This window comes from Lissotriton helveticus, chromosome 10 (assembly GCF_964261635.1).
Source record: "Lissotriton helveticus chromosome 10, aLisHel1.1, whole genome shotgun sequence".
Classification (NCBI taxonomy): Eukaryota; Metazoa; Chordata; class Amphibia; order Caudata; family Salamandridae; genus Lissotriton; species Lissotriton helveticus.
The window spans coordinates 112565182-112584516 of record NC_136071.1 but is presented as its reverse complement, the minus strand read 5'-3'; the positions used below and the strand labels follow the sequence as shown (position 1 = coordinate 112584516).

General features: G+C 46.5%; 1 protein-coding gene across 1 annotated transcript in view; it reads right to left on the bottom strand.

Annotated features, from left to right (window-relative positions):
- Nucleotides 1-773: 773 nt before the first annotated feature.
- The window catches only part of SSTR5 (somatostatin receptor 5), a 150783-nt gene continuing 132221 nt past the window's right edge, over nt 774-19335 (bottom strand). The window contains exon 2 of the mRNA XM_078664186.1: nt 774-3227. Within this exon, the coding sequence (XP_078520312.1) occupies nt 2072-3166 (1095 nt within the window). The 5' untranslated portion in view covers nt 3167-3227 and the 3' untranslated portion in view covers nt 774-2071. The remainder of the gene's footprint in view (nt 3228-19335) is intronic.

Sequence of the window (19335 nt, the reverse complement as noted above, 5' to 3'; positions counted from 1 at the left end):
AAGAGGTTTTAACATTTTGAGCAACTATGAGGACTTCACCATAAGCAGCAACTCAGTTTTATTCAAAGCAGCTTTTAGCTACAAATAGTAGTGGACCGCTCGCAAGCATTGATCTGTACCATGATGACTAAGCCATTGAGTTAAACCTACCTGGTTCTGAGATACCCTTAGGCACCAATGTGTTGCCTACAGTGGAATGGAATGCAATATAAATTATTTTATGAAGGAGACTAGCAGGCCATGACAACACCAAATATTAGTGGATGAAGGCAGTGCCTAATTTTTTTTAAATATAAGGGCATGGGCCCAGTTTATTTTCTTAGGAGCCAACTGAGGTTCTGAATGCTGCAGCTGCCGTCAATTTTCTTTCCTCCATCAACCTACACCTCCTCTTTTTCTCAATCTTGCAGGTTTGTCTCACCCTTCTTTCTCCATTTGTCACTGTTTTCCTATTTTACTCCCCCCTCTGGCTTTTTCTCATTTCTTTCTCTTGCTCTGTGTCAAAGGATGATGGTGAAAAATAATTCCTAGTCTTCAAACATGAATGCTGTTGCAAATTACCTTCAACCACCGGCACACATTATGCAGAATGTAGTTTCAAGACCCCAAAGGATGCCACAAGTCCCATTGCTGAAATGAGATAGAAAAAGGGGTCCAACTTGAGTGTGCATCCTAATACCTCTTTCCCTGAATCCTGGCAAATTGATCTCTGTTAGGAGGTGAAGCAGGTGCTAGAAATCATCAGACAGAAGGTAAGCATAAGCTGTCAGTGAGACAGTGTAAAATAAGAAACACAATTTATTTGCCTTTCCGAAAATATTCAACCACAGTTCTGAAAAACAATAAATAGAATATACATTCATTACACATTGAATGATGTCTCTTGGGTGAATCTGTACAAGGGAGGCTGTACATTGGCACTGGCCGGTGAACTTTCAGCCACACATGGTGTCTGTTTACATTCTGTTTTAATACAAATGATGTTATGGAATATACAAGGCCACTTTAATAATACACAGACCATCCTCACACTGCAATTAAAGTGTTTAAACTATATTCTCATGACATGTTAAGCTATGTCACTATGGTTACATGTCATTGGATGTGCAACAACGAGCAAGAAGAGTAGTGCATAATATTAAAGAGCAAAACATCTCAGATTTGATAGCTGAATTCAGAGGGGGGGTTTCCAGTGAGAAGAAAGAACACGTAATGAGGTAAAGCTTAAGTTTTTCATCTTTATACAATCATTCATACACAAACGAGATGTGTGTCTTCTCATATTTCTATACCATTCATTGTTCCTCAGTCTGTTCCATTGCTCACAATTCAAAAGAATCCCACTTTAATGCAGATTCCATAGACCAAAGTAGATTTATAGTGTAGGAGATTCCTGTTAAAGAACACCAATGAACTATTTGGCCTGTCCACTGTGTGGTCTGATTCATTAGAGATCCCACAACACACTGGCCGTTGATTGGCTAAACAGTTTTGTTTTATTCCGTACACTGAAGGTTTTAAATAAGTGTAGTTCTGACCACACTGTGACCTTGGATTGCAGCCCAGTCCAAGCTTATCCAACATGGTTGAGTCTCCCAAGTTGATCAAGTTTTTTTTCGGTAAGAACAGCAGATTTGCAATTCATATGTCAGATATTCTAATTTCTGGGACTTTGATACCCCAGGTTGTACACGAGGGGGACACAGATGTTTTTTAACTCAGATTGGAGGGAAGGTAGGACTTTCCAAGCTGAGCTGGGCCAGATGAACATGCAGTGGGCCTGAACTCAGAATTGAAATTGAAATCTTAGCTTAAATGCACTCTAAACGTCTTCAGTTTTAAAGAACACATGTATTAAGTGCAGATAAAATAGGAATTATTTAGCCAGAGTTCCACAATGAGTGATCAGTTAAACACCAGCCAGGAGAGACATGCTGTAAAGATTTACTGTCTTTCCTTCAAGTAATCATAGCAAATTTCCAATGTATGAAAGATAATTCCCTCCGTTGCTGCGGCACTCTGCACCGTTGCCCATATACAATGCTCAACCAGGTTTCCCTGTTACAGCGGGTCAGACCATGCTTGTTTGCATGTCTCCATTGATTTCAGAATTTCTTGGGACTAGCATTGTCTCCTGCAGGTGGCTGCTTTTTTCATGTCGGTGATCGTTGATGTCTATATCCTTGATTCCATTGCCTTTCCGGAGGCACAGGACCTTCTGAAAACTCTGCCTGAAATTGTCAGACAAAAACCCATAGAGGATAGGATTGGCACAGCTATTGGCATATGAGAGCACCACCACAAAAAAGTAAACCCCAACTGGCTCCTCTGGCAAAATAAAGGACAAGTTGACTATGTTTAGAATGTAGAAAGGAAGCCAGCAGAACACAAAGACAGCAACGATGATGACCACCATCCTAGTGACCTTCCTCTCCGATCTGCGACGCCTTGTAGAGCCCACTCGAAGGCCTGACGACTTCACCTTGAAGACAATCAGTAAGTAGCAAAGGCAGATGACCAGTAAAGGTCCGAAGAAGCCTACGACTGATGTGTAAATGATAAAGGCTGCAGACCAAATGTTGACGGGATCAGGCCAATTGATGTTGCAGGTGTGGAAGTCTTCCTGCACATCTGCAAATATGATCACAGGAAGCACGACCAGGAATGAAAAAGTCCAAACAGTGGCACTGATGAGCTTGGCGACCCTGGGACGGCGCCACTTGGTAGATTTAATGGGATGCACAACTGCCAAATAGCGGTCGATGCTCATCACCGTCAGGCAAAAGATGCTGGTGAACTGATTGATGCCATCGATGGTCATGACGAGCCTGCACAAAAAGGAGCCGAAGGGCCAGTAAGAGATGGCATTTTGTGTGGCAAGGAAGGGGAGCCCCAACATGAAGAGTACATCTGCCACGGCTAAGTTTAAAATATATATGTTGGTTACAGTCTTCATCTTGGCGTAGCGAAGGACAACGTAAATGACCAGGGTGTTCCCACTGAGTCCAATGGCACACACCAGGACGTAGATAAGGGGGATAAGGATCGAGCTGAGTCTGGGCGAGACTGTAGGTTCGTCAGTGGTATTGGCACATGATGAGAAGTTACAGCCATCTTGGAGCCCGGCCGTGGTGTTGACGGGCGAGGCAGAATATCCCGGATCCATGTTCTTGCCTCACTGCTGGGATCAGAAAGAACAGGAGTCCGCCTTTGCAAGCATTCCTTTCCTAAAATAATGTGGAGAGAGAAAAAAGAATGCATTTGTTTTTTGGAAGCACAGTATACATTAAATAACAGTCTGTAAACTTTACAAGTAATTGAATGAAATCATGGAGACATCTTTTTGCATTGTTATATTTTTCTGGTTTCAACGTTGTGATCATTGCTTAACATTTTAATTCCAGTAGCGTTTAACTCTGTTTTATACCTTATAAATGAAATTAAACAAACACCTGTGTGCGAAACTGTTGCAACACCTCTGAAATCTTAAAGCTTTGGTTTTAATTAATCGTTAGAATGCATTGTACTATGTTGTATTTTAAAATTGTTGTTTGGCTTCCATCAACTACAGGTGTTCCCTTTTACAAGGTCTACTTAAAATTTATCCTAAGGCACCTTGGCAGGTTATTTGGAAGTTGGCAGCTGGACTGGGTGCTGGATACACATTTCTGATAAATGTGTCTCATCTTTTCAAATGTGTTTGGCATCATTCCTATGATCTTGTTTTCCTCCTTCTGTAATACCTAGAAGGCTATCTGGCAGATGCATCAACGAAAATACCTCCCGGTAAAACACCGATTCGGTAAAACAGTCCGATACCGAACGCAAAACCAGAAAATGCTATGCATCAAACAATAAATCGGAAAAAAATAAAGAATCGCTAAAATCCCCAGCGGTAAATTACCGAATCGCTAAACAGACAATCGGAATTACTGAACCCCAAAGCTGACTTCGGAAATACCGAATTGCTATTAACGAATCGCAATGGTATGCATGAAAAGTCGCTAATACCGAAAATCCCTAAAATCGCTATTTAGCATGAGCAAAATAAGGGGAATCACAATCAGGAGGTAAAGTTAACTGAAGGACAGAAAAAAAATTCTAACCCCATCAGCAGGAGCTGACAATCAGTAACCCTTCATAAATGCCCTGGGAAACCCCACATGTCAACCAAAATGGCTGCCCTCTACGTGCTTGCTAGGAGGAGGAGGATCAACGCCCAGGCCCAGCGCAGGAGGATGATACAGGACAGGATCTTCAGGGTGCGCATCACTTTGCTGGGGCAGACCGAGGAACAGGTGTACGACAAGTATAGACTCAACCGTGCCATGATAATGCGCCTAATAGCAGACCTGGAACCATTACTCCAGCATCAGACCCGTAGGACCAACGCCATACCAGCCCATGTGCAGGTCTTATGCTGCCTGCACCTTCTTGCGTCTGGAAGCTTCCAGGGGGTAATAGCTGAGACTGGAGGCGTGTCGCAAAGTGCTTTATCACGCTTCTTCCACCGGTTCCTAGAGGCCATGCTGACATTAATAAATCGCCACATCACCTTCCCCACAACCCCCCAGCAGCTGACCCGCACCAAACGGGAATTCTACCAGGTGGCACAATTCCCCCATGTCATAGGGTGTGTTGACTGCACCCATGTCCCCATCTGTCCTCCATCATCCAACGAATACATATTCCGCAACCGGAAGTCATATCATTCTATCAATGTGCAGGTGGTGTGCAATGCCAAGTACATCATTACGGACCTTGTAGCCCAATTCCCCGGGAGCACATACGACGCCTACATATTCCGTCACTGTGGCCTCCACAGGCGCCTGATCAACGGTGAATTCGGAGAGGGACACCTACTAGGTACATATAGATGCATCATCGTACTCTCCATCCACTCCATCCCCACATGTATATTTTCATTCATGCTGATTACCATTCTCTCCCCATCCTGCAGGTGACAGCGCATACGCATTGCGTGAATATCTCCTCACTCCCTATCTCAACCCAGCTACACCGCAAGAGCAGCTCTACAACAGAGCACACATCAGCACACGAAATGTGGTTGAGCGTACATTCGGCATCCTCAAGAGCCGCTTCCGAATACTGCACAAGACTGGAGGTGCCTTGCAGTACGACCCAGTGACCTGCTGCCAGATCATTGCTGTGTGTGCCATCCTGCACAACATCGCCACACGCAAGGGGATACCCATAGAGGTGGACGGAGAGGATGAACTACGTGCACAGCAACCCCCCCCAACACCGACAGGCGCATGTGCCCAACACAGCTGAAGGGCAAAGGAGGCGGACATACATCACACGGAATCATTTCTGAGACAGGTAAGAGAGTGACTTGACAACAGGATCAGATTTGCAAGGGTTTAATGGGCATGGACACCTGACTGGTGCAGAAATACGTAACAAAAACATGCTGCTGCTGCAGTTAAAGTCAAACTAAAATTGTCCCTTCTCAGAACGGGTGATGCGTGCGGCACTTTTGTCTGGCCATGGTTACGTCACCAAGGACAGTGTGACTTTGCCACATGTTCACTTCCGTTTGCCGCGTACCCCCAGTCTCTTGTCCTGTGACTCCTCTGCTTCTACACGATCGGAGTCAGTGGCAGTTGCATTGCGGCCACTGCGCCTCCTCCCGCTGGTCTCCGACAGGGAGACGCTGCTGACACTGGAGGCTGCCTCACTCCCCTCTTCCGCTCCCAGACTGATGACACTGGCTGACCCAGGCTGCAGTTGCTCCACTGCAGTGGTCACCCTCTCAAGGGCCTTTGCCACATCCCCACAATAATGACCTAGGTCCACTTGCAGGGACACGGACCTGAGGGACAGTACAGCAATGCTGTTGCACAGCTTATTAATGGCCTTGTTAGTTGTATTCACTGTCAGCATGATCTGCCTGTGACGCCGGCGCTCACTCTGTTGGCCTGCGACTACGGCACGTGTCAGTTCTTGCAGGCAAAGCTTGATTTCATTGTTGCCGGCAGCTACGGCAGTGGTGTGCTCACGCACAGCGTCAGTCATGTTGCCTAGTTTGTTGCAAAGCTTGGTCATGGAGAGTTTCATGGCACCCATGTGTCTCCCCTGCAGGCGCTGGACACACAGCATCCGGGTCTCCACAACTCGGTACCCTTCGGACAGATCGACTGGTCTTGCAGCAGCCCGACCCGGGGGCACAGCCCTCGGCCTAATGCGCTGTTGTGCTGCAGTTTGGCTGGTTGGAGTGACGACAGCCTGGCGTGGAACATTTGGGTGTGCTGAACTGTGATCCGACTCCATCACGGGCAGGGAGGGAACATCTGCTCTGCGGCTCTGCGGAGTGGCCCGCACTGGTGGTGGTGGTGGTGTCTTGGACCGCGAGGATGGTGGTGGTGGTGGTGGTGTCTTGGACCGCGAGGATGGTGGTGGTGGTGGTGGTGTCTTGGACCACGAGGATGGTGGTGGTGGTGGTGGTGTCTTGGACAGCAGGGATGGTGGAGGTGTTGTCCGCCGTGGTGGTGAAGGGGAGGACATGGCTTCAGCTCCCTGTGAGCACTCCGCATATGACAACACTGGCGTCTCTGAGATGACGAGGCGGGCACTGTCGTCAGAATCGATGGGGGATGCATCTGTGTGTGAAACAGTGCATAGTTATTATCATGGTATAGTATGTGACAATAGCTGTGGCATCTCACAATAAATTACTTTTTCTGACTGACATTTGGCCCTTTGCTGCTGTATTCATCTCTGGGCTCTGGCATGCACCCATTCATGTATTGACTACAACTCCCATGGTGCAACACAGTGGTGAGGGTATGTGTTTAGGGCAACGCTACATGTGCACTGGGTCTGGCATGGGGGATTGGGCAGGGACTTAGTACACACTGCATTGTTACGCTACCATGCTTCTTACCTTGTCCTCCTTCCGCAGCACCAGAGGTGTCCAGACGTGTGACCCCCACAACAGCTTCCGGTTCTATGGTGGACTCCACTAGATCCTCCAGGGCTGTGTTAGGTGTCACATTGGATGTGCCCCCTCCTGTGCCAGCAGCATCCTTGACCCTTTGCGCTATCTTCTCCTAAGCCCTCTTACGCAGGTCATACCAGCGTTTTTTTAAGTCGTCGATGCTGCGGTGGGTGACTCCGCAGGCATTTACGTTGTCCTTGATGCGCAGCCACATCTTTCGTTTTTCTGCCTCTGGCACCTTCAGCGACAACTTCCCAAACAGTCGGTCATTGTTGCTGGTCACACACTCTATTAGGATTTCCAGCTCCTTATCAGAAAACTTGCGTTTTCGCTTTCGGGGTGTGTCCTTTCCCTGCTGGGGGGCCTCCTTCCCCATCTTGTCCTGCTTGCCTTGTCCTGGTTGCTACTGGTTCTGTCAGGGTCCTCAGCTCCTGTGCTCTGCCTCCTCCTCTGTGCTACTCCGAACACTAAATGCAGCGTGGCTGTCCTACTTCCTGGTTGTGATGTCATCGGCCTGCTTCCGAGGCGTCGCTTAATTTTCCCGTTTTCGCTATTACCGAATTCGCAAATACCGGATTCACTAATACCGAATCGGTATTAGCTAACTCTGTATTTGCCTGCTGCCAGATCATTGCTGTGTGTGCCATCCTGCACAACATCGCCACACGCAAGGGGATACCCATAGAGGTGGACGGAGAGGATGAACTACGTGCACAGCAACCCCCCCCAACACCGACAGGCGCATGTGCCCAACACAGCTGAAGGGCAAAGGAGGCGGACATACATCACACGGAATCATTTCTGAGACAGGTAAGAGAGTGACTTGACAACAGGATCAGATTTGCAAGGGTTTAATGGGCATGGACACCTGACTGGTGCAGAAATACGTAACAAAAACATGCTGCTGCTGCAGTTAAAGTCAAACTAAAATTGTCCCTTCTCAGAACGGGTGATGCGTGCGGCACTTTTGTCTGGCCATGGTTACGTCACCAAGGACAGTGTGACTTTGCCACATGTTCACTTCCGTTTGCCGCGTACCCCCAGTCTCTTGTCCTGTGACTCCTCGGCTTCTACACGATCGGAGTCAGTGGCAGTTGCATTGCGGCCACTGCGCCTCCTCCCGCTGGTCTCCGACAGGGAGACGCTGCTGACACTGGAGGCTGCCTCACTCCCCTCTTCCGCTCCCAGACTGATGACACTGGCTGACCCAGGCTGCAGTTGCTCCACTGCAGTGGTCACCCTCTCAAGGGCCTTTGCCACATCCCCACAATAATGACCTAGGTCCACTTGCAGGGACACGGACCTGAGGGACAGTACAGCAATGCTGTTGCACAGCTTATTAATGGCCTTGTTAGTTGTATTCACTGTAAGCATGATCTGCCTGTGACGCCGGCGCTCACTCTGTTGGCCTGCGACTACGGCACGTGTCAGTTCTTGCAGGCAAAGCTTGATTTCATTGTTGCCGGCAGCTACGGCAGTGGTGTGCTCACGCACAGCGTCAGTCATGTTGCCTAGTTTGTTGCAAAGCTTGGTCATGGAGAGTTTCATGGCACCCATGTGTCTCCCCTGCAGGCGCTGGACACACAGCATCCGGGTCTCCACAACTCGGTACCCTTCGGACAGATCGTCTGGTCTTGCAGCAGCCCGACCCGGGGGCACAGCCCTCGGCCTAATGCGCTGTTGTGCTGCAGTTTGGCTGGTTGGAGTGACGACAGCCTGGCGTGGAACATTTGGGTGTGCTGAACTGTGATCCGACTCCATCACGGGCAGGGAGGGAACATCTGCTCTGCGGCTCTGCGGAGTGGCCCGCACTGGTGGTGGTGGTGGTGTCTTGGACCGCGAGGATGGTGGTGGTGGTGGTGGTGTCTTGGACCGCGAGGATGGTGGTGGTGGTGGTGGTGTCTTGGACCACGAGGATGGTGGTGGTGGTGGTGGTGTCTTGGACAGCAGGGATGGTGGAGGTGTTGTCCGCCGTGGTGGTGAAGGGGAGGACATGGCTTCAGCTCCCTGTGAGCACTCCGCATATGACAACACTGGCGTCTCTGAGATGACGAGGCGGGCACTGTCGTCAGAATCGATGGGGGATGCATCTGTGTGTGAAACAGTGCATAGTTATTATCATGGTATAGTATGTGACAATAGCTGTGGCATCTCACAATAAATTACTTTTTCTGACTGACATTTGGCCCTTTGCTGCTGTATTCATCTCTGGGCTCTGGCATGCACCCATTCATGTATTGACTACAACTCCCATGGTGCAACACAGTGGTGAGGGTATGTGTTTAGGGCAACGCTACATGTGCACTGGGTCTGGCATGGGGGATTGAGCAGGGACTTAGTACACACTGCATTGTTACGCTACCATGCTTCTTACCTTGTCCTCCTTCCGCAGCACCAGAGGTGTCCAGACGTGTGACCCCCACAACAGCTTCCGGTTCTATGGTGGACTCCACTAGATCCTCCAGGGCTGTGTTAGGCGTCACATTGGATGTGCCCCCTCCTGTGCCAGCAGCATCCTTGACCCTTTGCGCTATCTTCTCCTTGGCCCTCTTACGCAGGTCATACCAGCGTTTTTTTAAGTCGTCGATGCTGCGGTGGGTGACTCCGCAGGCATTTACGTTGTCCTTGATGCGCAGCCACATCTTTCGTTTTTCTGCCTCTGGCACCTTCAGCGACAACTTCCCAAACAGTCGGTCATTGTTGCTGGTCACACACTCTATTAGGATTTCCAGCTCCTTATCAGAAAACTTGCGTTTTCGCTTTCGGGGTGTGTCCTTTCCCTGCTGGGGGGCCTCCTTCCCCATCTTGTCCTGCTTGCCTTGTCCTGGTTGCTACTGGTTCTGTCAGGGTCCTCAGCTCCTGTGCTCTGCCTCCTCCTCTGTGCTACTCCGAACACTAAATGCAGCGTGGCTGTCCTACTTCCTGGTTGTGATGTCATCGGCCTGCTTCCGAGGCGTCGCTTAATTTTCCCGTTTTCGCTATTACCGAATTCGCAAATACCGGATTCACTAATACCGAATCGGTATTAGCTAACTCTGTATTTGCTACTCTCGCTGTCGTACTTTCGCAATTTAATAGCGATTATTACCGATTCGGTAATTTTTACCGATTAGTTTGATGCATCGCGGTTTGCATGTCCTTAATAGCGATTCCTTATTTTTCGCTATTACCGACATGTATTACCGATTGTTGTTGCATATGTATGTGCGTTTCTTACTGTACCCATGTATCCACTGATAAAATGACATGATTGAGCGACACAATAAATGTCCACATCCAAAAGCTGGGTTTGCAAGGATGCAATATCAGAAAAATATCAGAAATAAAAATCATTAGAGCTTTTCCTACACTGAGATGAACAGTCAGAAACAAAAACTGACTACCAATTTCATGTAGCTGTTTGTTTCATATTGGGTGTAACTCTTGCTGTTCAAGGATGTTTGTGCACCCCTTTGCTGGTTCATTTTTTTCTAATTCTGTTATAGTATTATTGCATTGAGTTTACATTCAGTGCCTTTTAGATCAGCCAAAAAAACTGAGGGATCTATTCAAAAAGGTCGAATTCGCAAAAAAAGATTCCTGATTTGTATAAATGGGTTTATTACATGGGATTTCTCCAGCACGCATGCAAGGAAATGCAGGGGAGGGAAGTTGACATCAACGGGCGTGGTTTGACTTCTAAGTTTGTGCATGCGGCATTCACAGACTCCAATCTCACCCCTTTCCACACTGAAAATGTAATATTAGAGAAGTCTCCAGCCAAGGAATGGAAAACTGCCGGTCCAGGAGGGGAAGGATAACGGATCACCTCAACATTTGTTGGTGCTGTAGGGGAGGGATTTCTTTGGAGGTAACAGAATCTCTTGGTGGAATAAAAAAACGTGCATTTGCAGACCGGGCTGCAGTCCCCCTACTCTGAAAACAATGGTATACAGATTTCCACACAGAAGGAATAGAAGACCGTGAAAGATATCATATGACAGAGTAGTACACCGAAAACCTTCACCAGAGCAGCCTTCCAGGGTTACTTCTGGGAATATTGGTGAACTGAAAAAAAACTACTAAAGGTAAGCTCAGGCGGAGAACCTTACTTTGATGTTTTTTCTGTGATATGGGCCTAGACTCTTTGTGGTAGCTTCTGTCAGTGGGCAGATCTCATTTGTCATCTAAACTACACTAGAGAATGCTGAGGTGAGACCTGCACAAAACCATGTTGCTAGAGAATTGGAAAGTGTGCGGTGAACTGTTCTTTGCAAACACAAGGAGATGATGGACGGAGCGCTGACATTTTTCAGACACTCGCCCCAGTCACAGATCTGGGTTAAATCCATCATCGTTCTTTAGCTCACTTTGCCACCCCAGTTCAGACACAGCTATATGCAAATCAGTCTTGACCCTGTGCCTCATAGGAACAGTCCAGCCCGAACTACCAAGCCATGTCTTCCATGGACTGGAAACAAGCATCCTGGGACAGGTTTTGGGCTAACAGCACTCTTCAGCCAGGCTAGCTTGGATCCAGTGGCAAAGTGAGCAAGGGACCCACGTCTGGGCGTACCCTGCCAACTTGTGTTTACTGTACTCTGGGTTGTTTTTAGGTTGCATGTGCAGGAAGGAGTACTGTAAGAACCATGTCAAAGGTACCTGTGGGGCCAAGGCCACAATATTGGAGTGATATCCTTCATAGGAGGAGAACCTGTATCAACGTTTATAAGTATGTCCTGTAGGGAGAGAGGAAATGCAAAGGCAGGGTCAGCTTCTTCGTTATGGCGGAAGAGCGTCACCCCAATGCTGAATGCAAGCAGATTCAAACACATGAAAAATAAAATGATGATAAAACACTTTTATTATGATTTTATTTTTCATCTGACCTGCAGGCTGCCAGCGAGCCGAGTCCTAGGACAGAGCAGGGCCAGCCTTTGACAGCAGCTGCAGCAGGGAGGAGGAGTGGTGGGCTGTTAGACTTAGCATCTTTGGTGGGGTTTCCCAAGATTTTTTACCTCTATTGCCTGTATTTTTGATGCTGTGCTGTATTTAGTTTTTACTGGTTTTGATGCTTTGGGAACCTTGCCAATGCTGATCAGTGTCAAAGTGCACGAGATCCCTGTTTGTTATTGTAATTGGTTCTCCCTGATTGGCATATTTGATTTAGTGGTAAGTGCCTAGTAAAGCGCACTGAGTGTGCCAGGGCCTGTAAATCAAATGCCACTAGTTTGCCTAAAGAACTGATTGTGCCACCCCCTGAAAAGGGATCTTAGACCTGCCACTGCAGTGTCTGCAAGTAGTTTTGAACTGCCATGTCGATCTGGCAAGTGCACCCACTTGACAGGCCTAACCTTACCTTTTCTTACATGTAAGACACCCCTTAGGTAGGCCCAAGGTAACCCCATAGGCAGGGTGCAGTGTACGTGAAAGGTAGGACACGTACTGGTGTGTGTGTGACATGTCCTTGTAGTGGAATACTGTCAATTTCATTTTTGTTATTGAAAGGCTATCTGTCCCATAGGATAACATGGTAGATATTTTGTAACATCTTACAAGTATAACTTCCCACTGTACAAAATAGAGGAATATATTTTAGGCTCTCTAAATTTAATACCACATCTTTTAGTAAAGATGTTTTTAAATTGTGTGTTTGAAAATGCCACTTTTAGAAAGTAATACGAGGAAGGGGTCCCAATGAGATTGAGAAAACAAAGTAAAACTGGATAAAGACAATAATCACGGAAACAATAAATTCAACCTCATTGTTTTAATCACAATGGGTACAACATAATCAATAACATTAATCGTTAAATAATTGGTGAAGGTGGAGCAAGGCCCCGGAGGGAGGGAAGAAGGGAGGTGCGTGATGTAGTGAGGATACAGTGATAGGGAAGGGTTGATAGGTGACAGAATAATCAGTATTTCAACCAAGTGGTTTCGGTGGTTACATATTATGTACAAAACGAAAACTGGAAAAAATCCTCATTAAAATCAAATGACATCATACTCCAGGCAGTACAATATATGAACAGTTGGGGCGTGGAGTCGATGATTAGGGCATGTAGTTGTCGACGTTTCGACCCTCTTAAATGGGCAGGTATAGTTATATCCTTGCGGCGGGGTCTTCTTCAGGACAGGAGAAAGGGGGCAGACCACCTAATTAATGTATAGAAATACTAGTATTAATTGGAATATTTTAACTGGTGGAAATAAATTACCATCATTCGATAAAGAGAGCACAGGGGCCTATTAAGATGGACAGGGAAGGCATGCATGATTTGAAGACAATTTAGTGGCTCGATCTAATCGAGAACCCCGTCGGGCGGGGGGTACCATTAATCAAAATAGGTTCCACCGTGGTTAATGGAGTCCAGTTCAAAAAGCGCGAAGAAAGTCAGTGATCCGCCACCAGGTGATGTATAATTGGCACGGAGTTTCTAACAAGGTATCAAATATTTAATTCTTTAGATATTGTGGGAGTCAGTTCAGAGACTTTGACAGTCGATATCATCAACTTACAATACACTCCCCCGTGATTAAAAGGAATATGATTAGGGGAGAGCGTGCAAGAAAACAGTGATCGGCCACCAAGCGGTGTGTGGTTGGCACAGTGTGTCTATTAAGGGACACGGTTGAAGATCAAACATTACCTCATCGGAGTCAGTTCAGGTATATTGCCAGTATAGAACACCAAATTAATATTCCTAAGATGGAAAATGGACCGACATTAGGTTAGATGTCATAACTAATATGTTATGAACTGATTGAGATTGCGAAGCGGAGTGCACTTCCAAACTTACCCCGTCAAATTATTCTTTCCACGAGGAAATGGGAACCGGATTAGATGCCGGGTAAATCCTCAAGTTAATCTGGGCGGGGATCAAGGAAAACGGAAAAGTTACGAGGGAAGTTGCCTGTAGCGATCAAACACTGTGACTAACGAGGATGCGTGAGCCCAGAGAGCCCGCATGTGAGGCTTACCGGAGGCCGAGTAAATCAGGTGGTGAATCCGCTTGAGATCGCATTAGCGAGACTCAGTTCCTGATTCGTTTTGTTGCCTGAGTGACGGAGTCACGTGGTACCCAGCTTCAAAGTGAAGCTAGACAACAGACTGTACAGTTACTAGAGGGGTGCGTCTGTCTAACGCGGTGTGATATTATACTCGCTACACTCGGCGGTCTAAATAAAAATAAAAATAAAATAAAAATGGGGACACATTAGTTTAAGACGCAAAAAACGGGGGTGGATCATGTGGTAATATATCTCTACATACAAAGTAATTGCTGCGGATCAACAGATGCATAGAAAGTTGTGCACTTGCAAAAAATGGTTACAAATATTGCCCCAGGCATTCAGGTGATCAGTATAAGAGATGGTACACGTACTTAATAGAGTATTAATAATACCTTGATCGCGTACCATTATATGAGGGTAATACACAATTAGTATCATAATAAATACTGAGTATGGCCCACACGTGCGTGATGAAATATTGCATAGGGGCGTACCTCTCACATGAGGGTAAAGGCCAAATTAGCTACGTAGTTACCCACACACACCGTACATAGAAAAACTGGTCTCCATCGTGATTCAACCGCCTAATGGCGTACCTCTTCCACAAGGGTAAAGGCCATGGCGTTACATGTTGGATGTAATACATACTACAAGGTGGCCAGCTGGGAGAAAGAACTGTCTTGCTCATTAAGACCTTTGTCAATAGAGTTAAAGAAAAACATCCATTTTAGTTCACGTGTGTTTAGAATGCTTGCAATATTCCCGCCCCTGGGGCCCAAGACAGCCTTTTCTATCACCACCCATCTTAGACTATCAGGTGGATGCGTGGCTGTGGTGAAGTGTTCAACCAAGGGAGCTCCCTGTACAACACACCTAATTCTACTCATGTGTTGGAGGATGCGCACTTTGATTTTCTGTTGTGTTTGCCCTATGTATATCAGTTGGCAAGGGCACCGTATCGCATAGATCACGTTTGAGGAATTACAGTTGGTGTGCGCCTTTAACTGAATTTTCAGATGACAGTGTTGGAATTCCTTTCCTTGGATGGTGGTGTCACAGGCTTTGCAGTTGCCGCATTTGGAGTGGCCGGTCACCGGAGGTAAGTTCCATAGAGTGGTAATGGTCGAATCAGGTGGTGTGGGTAGGAGGGATCTCACCACGAAGTCTTTTACGCTTTTGGCTTTTTTAAAAGCGTGTAGAGGTTTAGCAGAATGGTTGATATCATCTGAGATCAATTTCCAATGGCGATTTATGATCCGTTTGATCTCGTTGCTTCTGGTATTGAATGTAGTGACACAGACAATCCTTGTTTCTTGTTGGCTCATGTTGGTCTTGGGCGACAGTAGTTCCTCGCGAGGATAGAACCATGCTCGTTTTCTTGATTTTTTGACTAACCGTCTAGGGTACCCTCTCATCAGCAGGCGGTTAGTGAGCTCATCAGATTCCGTGAGATAATGCTCTTTGTTTGAACAGTTTCTGCGGATTCGAAGAAACTGCCCGAAGGGCAGATTGTCCCGGAGGGCTCTGGGATGATGGCTATCGTAGTATAACAGGGAATTCATCTCTGCTGGTTTTCGATAGAGTGTTGTCAAAAGGATTCCTGCATTCTCGTAGATAGTGAGATCTAAAAAATTGATCGTGTGATTATCCGATTGTATCGTAAACTTCAAAAAGTCGGATTGGAGGTTCAGCCAAGTAAAGAAGGAAAGAAGTTCAGCTGGATTGCCGTTCCAGATGATGAGGACATCGTCAATATAACGCATCCAGAGACCGAGCTGGTTTCTGAATGGATTGACTGGATTGAGTATGGTGTCCTCCTCAAAAGCGGCCATGTACAAAATGGCTACATCTGGAGCAAAGGGGGCCCCCATTGCTACACCAGACGTTTGAATGTAGAATTTGTTTTTAAAAATGAAAAAGTTCTTCGTCATAGCAATCCGGAGTAAGGACACGATGAACTCCGTTGGTACTTGAACCGGTGCCGGACGGCGTCGTAGGCAGCGTGTTATAACATTCAGGGCTTATTGTTGCGGAATGCATGTGTAGAGCGACACCACGTCGCATGTCGCCAATCTTTGGAGCTCAGGGTTGAAGGGTTGAAGGAGCAGTTCTCAACAATGTTGATCGTGTGCATGGTGTCACGTAAATAAGTGGCAGTGGATTCAGCCAGCGGTTTCAGAAAGAAATCGATATATTTGCCTAGGGGCTCGAGTATGGAGCCACACCCAGACACGATCGGTCTACCTGGTGGGTTGTCCATACTTTTGTGGATCTTGGGAATTGTATAGATAGTGGCCAGTCGAGGGTGTTTTTGGTTCAAGAAATTGAATTCGGATTCAGAGAGGAAACCCATGTCCAAGCCAGCTTGCGTTATTTCCAGGATTTCTTGGGCAATCGCTTTGGATGGGTCAGCTCGCAGCTGTTGGTAGCTAACTCCGTCGTTCAATTGCCGAAAGATTTCAGATTCATATGAAGAGATGTCCTGAACGACAATTGCTCCCCCTTTGTCCGCAGGTTTGATTACCACTTGATCCTTTTGGGCAAGTGATTGAAGGGCCGCCTTTTCTCCCTTGCTCGTGTTATAACGGACGAATGTTTTAGTCTGTAGAAGTTGTTGGACATCACGCCAAACTACCTCCTCAAAGGCCAGAATCTTATGTGACATAGTACTGTTGTAGGGAACAAAAGTGGACGGGGGTCTGAGGCCGGTTACTGATGATTGTGTTCTTGGTTCAGAATTTCGAAAGAAGTACTTGAGCCTAATCTTGCGAAAAAACTGATAAAGTTCTGCCCGGACAGTGAAGTTATCAGGGTTATTGGTTGGAACATATGATAGCCCTTTTTCTTAGCAACCCAGGTCCCACTGACTCCTTTTGGGTAAACCCCCCCCTACTATACACTTTTAGAAAGTAGGCATTTTGTTGTTTAACCATTCTCTGTGCCTCTGCCTGGTTGTGGATTGACTGTCTGGTTTTGGAGTGACAGGGGCTGGGGATGTGCATTTAATGTAGACAGCCACGGGGGGTGGGGTTGAGGTATGCCTAGCCCTTCCTGGATGACTCAGAGATGAGCTGAATAGACTTTGGCTGCATTTAGAGTAGTGGAAGGAGTTCTCTTTGCACCTGAATAGGGCCTGTTTCCCTTGCACAATGCTGTCTCCACCCCTTATGGTCATACTGCACCAGTGAGGACAGAAATGGTTTACAATGGGCTCAGAGACCCTTGCACAGAGAACAACATAGACAACATGGTTTATAAGTAGTGGACATCAAATCCAAGAACTTTAGATCACTTCTGGACTTTGCCAAGGAGAAGAGCTGGAGAGCTGTGAGGAGGAGTACTGTCACTTTTGCTCTGTGCTGTGTGGGGTTGACCTACAGTTGCTGCCTCTGCCAAAGAAAGGACAAAGACTAGAACTTTGCTGAGAAACATGCTCGAAGAAGAATCTCCAAGAGCTTGTGTGTGTTGGCCTCCTGTTCTGGAGTCTAAGGGACACAAAGACTTCAACACCAGCTCCCCTGAACTCTATTACTGAGAGTTCTGACCTGCCAGGAGGTGCCTGTTCCATTTGTGGGCCTCTGGAAGTTGTTCCTGCTGTTGGGAGCTGGACGAACCTAAGTGAAGCAAGAAAAGCAATCTCCGATGCCGGCAGCGATGCCGCCTTGACTCCGCAACCTGCACCAAGGCCAAGGGCACTGCTTGTGAAGTGCACAATGCACTGCCCGGCCTGCACCGCAGTTCCAACGCCCTTCAACGCCTTCAGTTATCGGCGTTCCTGACGCCAGCACTCGCACCAACTCCATCATTGTTGGCGCCGATAAATGCTGAGGGTGACTCCATGAACTCACCGACTTCACATCACCTCACCTCACCGCCAATGCAACCGACTTTCCCTGTCCTGGATTCAACACGTCACCTCCTCGTGGACACGATGCCTAGCCTCCATGTGGCAGCCAGGAAACTGGCCTCAACCTCTGCACCAACCCCTCACCTCCATGACGCTGTGCATCATCATAGACTCTGTTTTCCAAGGTACTATTTGTTTGGGGGTTTGTGTGATTCCATGCCTGGCGCCGAGCCCCTCGCGGTCAGCGCCGTACTTTGGATTTATTGCTGTCACAGCGTCATAATAGCCCCTGGTGGAGCTATTTGTCTTCTACAAGCTTTATTTTGGAAATAATAGTTTGTAAGTGCTATTGTACTACATGTATGTTGGATATTTGTTGTTTTGGTCTTGTTGAGTTTAGATAAAGATAATTTATTTTTCTAAACCGGTGTGGTGTCCATTTGCGATGTTATCACTGTATTACTGTGCGTTTTGAGTACAAATACTTCACACATTGCCTGTGGCATAAGCTTGTCTGCTCGTGTCAAGCTACTAAGGGGGTGAACAGGGGTTATCTAAAGTGTGTATCCCCCGTACCCTTACTTGAAGTAAGGGTTCCTACTTGGACAAAGGTACCTACCTCTGCCAACTATAGACCCCCAGTACTAACATGGGCACTGTAAGTGCGCATGTCAGTTTGGCATCTTACTCTTCGGGTTTGCAGCCAGCATGCCTCTCAAATGAAGGAGCTGGAGCTGTCGACAAGCATTGCCTAAAGGCGCAGTCCAAAGCTCCACAATGGCAAGACACACAGAAACAAAAGATTATTGTCTATGGTAACAGGCTGAAAAACAGAAGACACCAGATTGGTCCAGATATCTGAGCATTTTGTTTCCTAAAAGGGTTACATGGGAAAACATGCAGTTAATGAAATATGAGTTTAAAAAAAATATCACGTCGCAGATAAAGTCCTGACCTACAGTAATGGAAATTTCAGCTACCACAGTGTGTAAAACTGGAGCTATTTAAAAAAAAAATAAAGTCCACAGGGACCTGAACAGACACTGCGAGTAATGGAATATAGAAACTTGAATCACAGGAAATATTTCTGACAAACAGCTAGGACGATTCAGTACAGTGACATCAACTTCCATGGCAGTAACAATATTTAACAACTGAGATGCGAAAGGAATTCTTTCAGAAAGTACATTTTTTACTACTAATTAATCTGCAAAACTACATATATCCCTCTATAAATAAAATGTATTGTGTAATCACAAACTGAATAATTATGTGGCTTTAGAGAGACTGTAAAAAGAGACAGTCATTTCTATGTGTTCTTTTTGTAGATAACTATTCCCATTTAATTCCATTTTTAGATACTTTGGGGTCAATTTACAAAGCAAATAACAGTTTGTGAGAGTCTAGTACAGGAGTACTACTATGTGTACTCCCAAAAGAACTGTCCCTGCTTTTCACTTTTACTAACCGGAATTTCAATCTTTTTGGACCAATTAACAATAGTATGTAAGTATAAGCACTGGTTTCCATA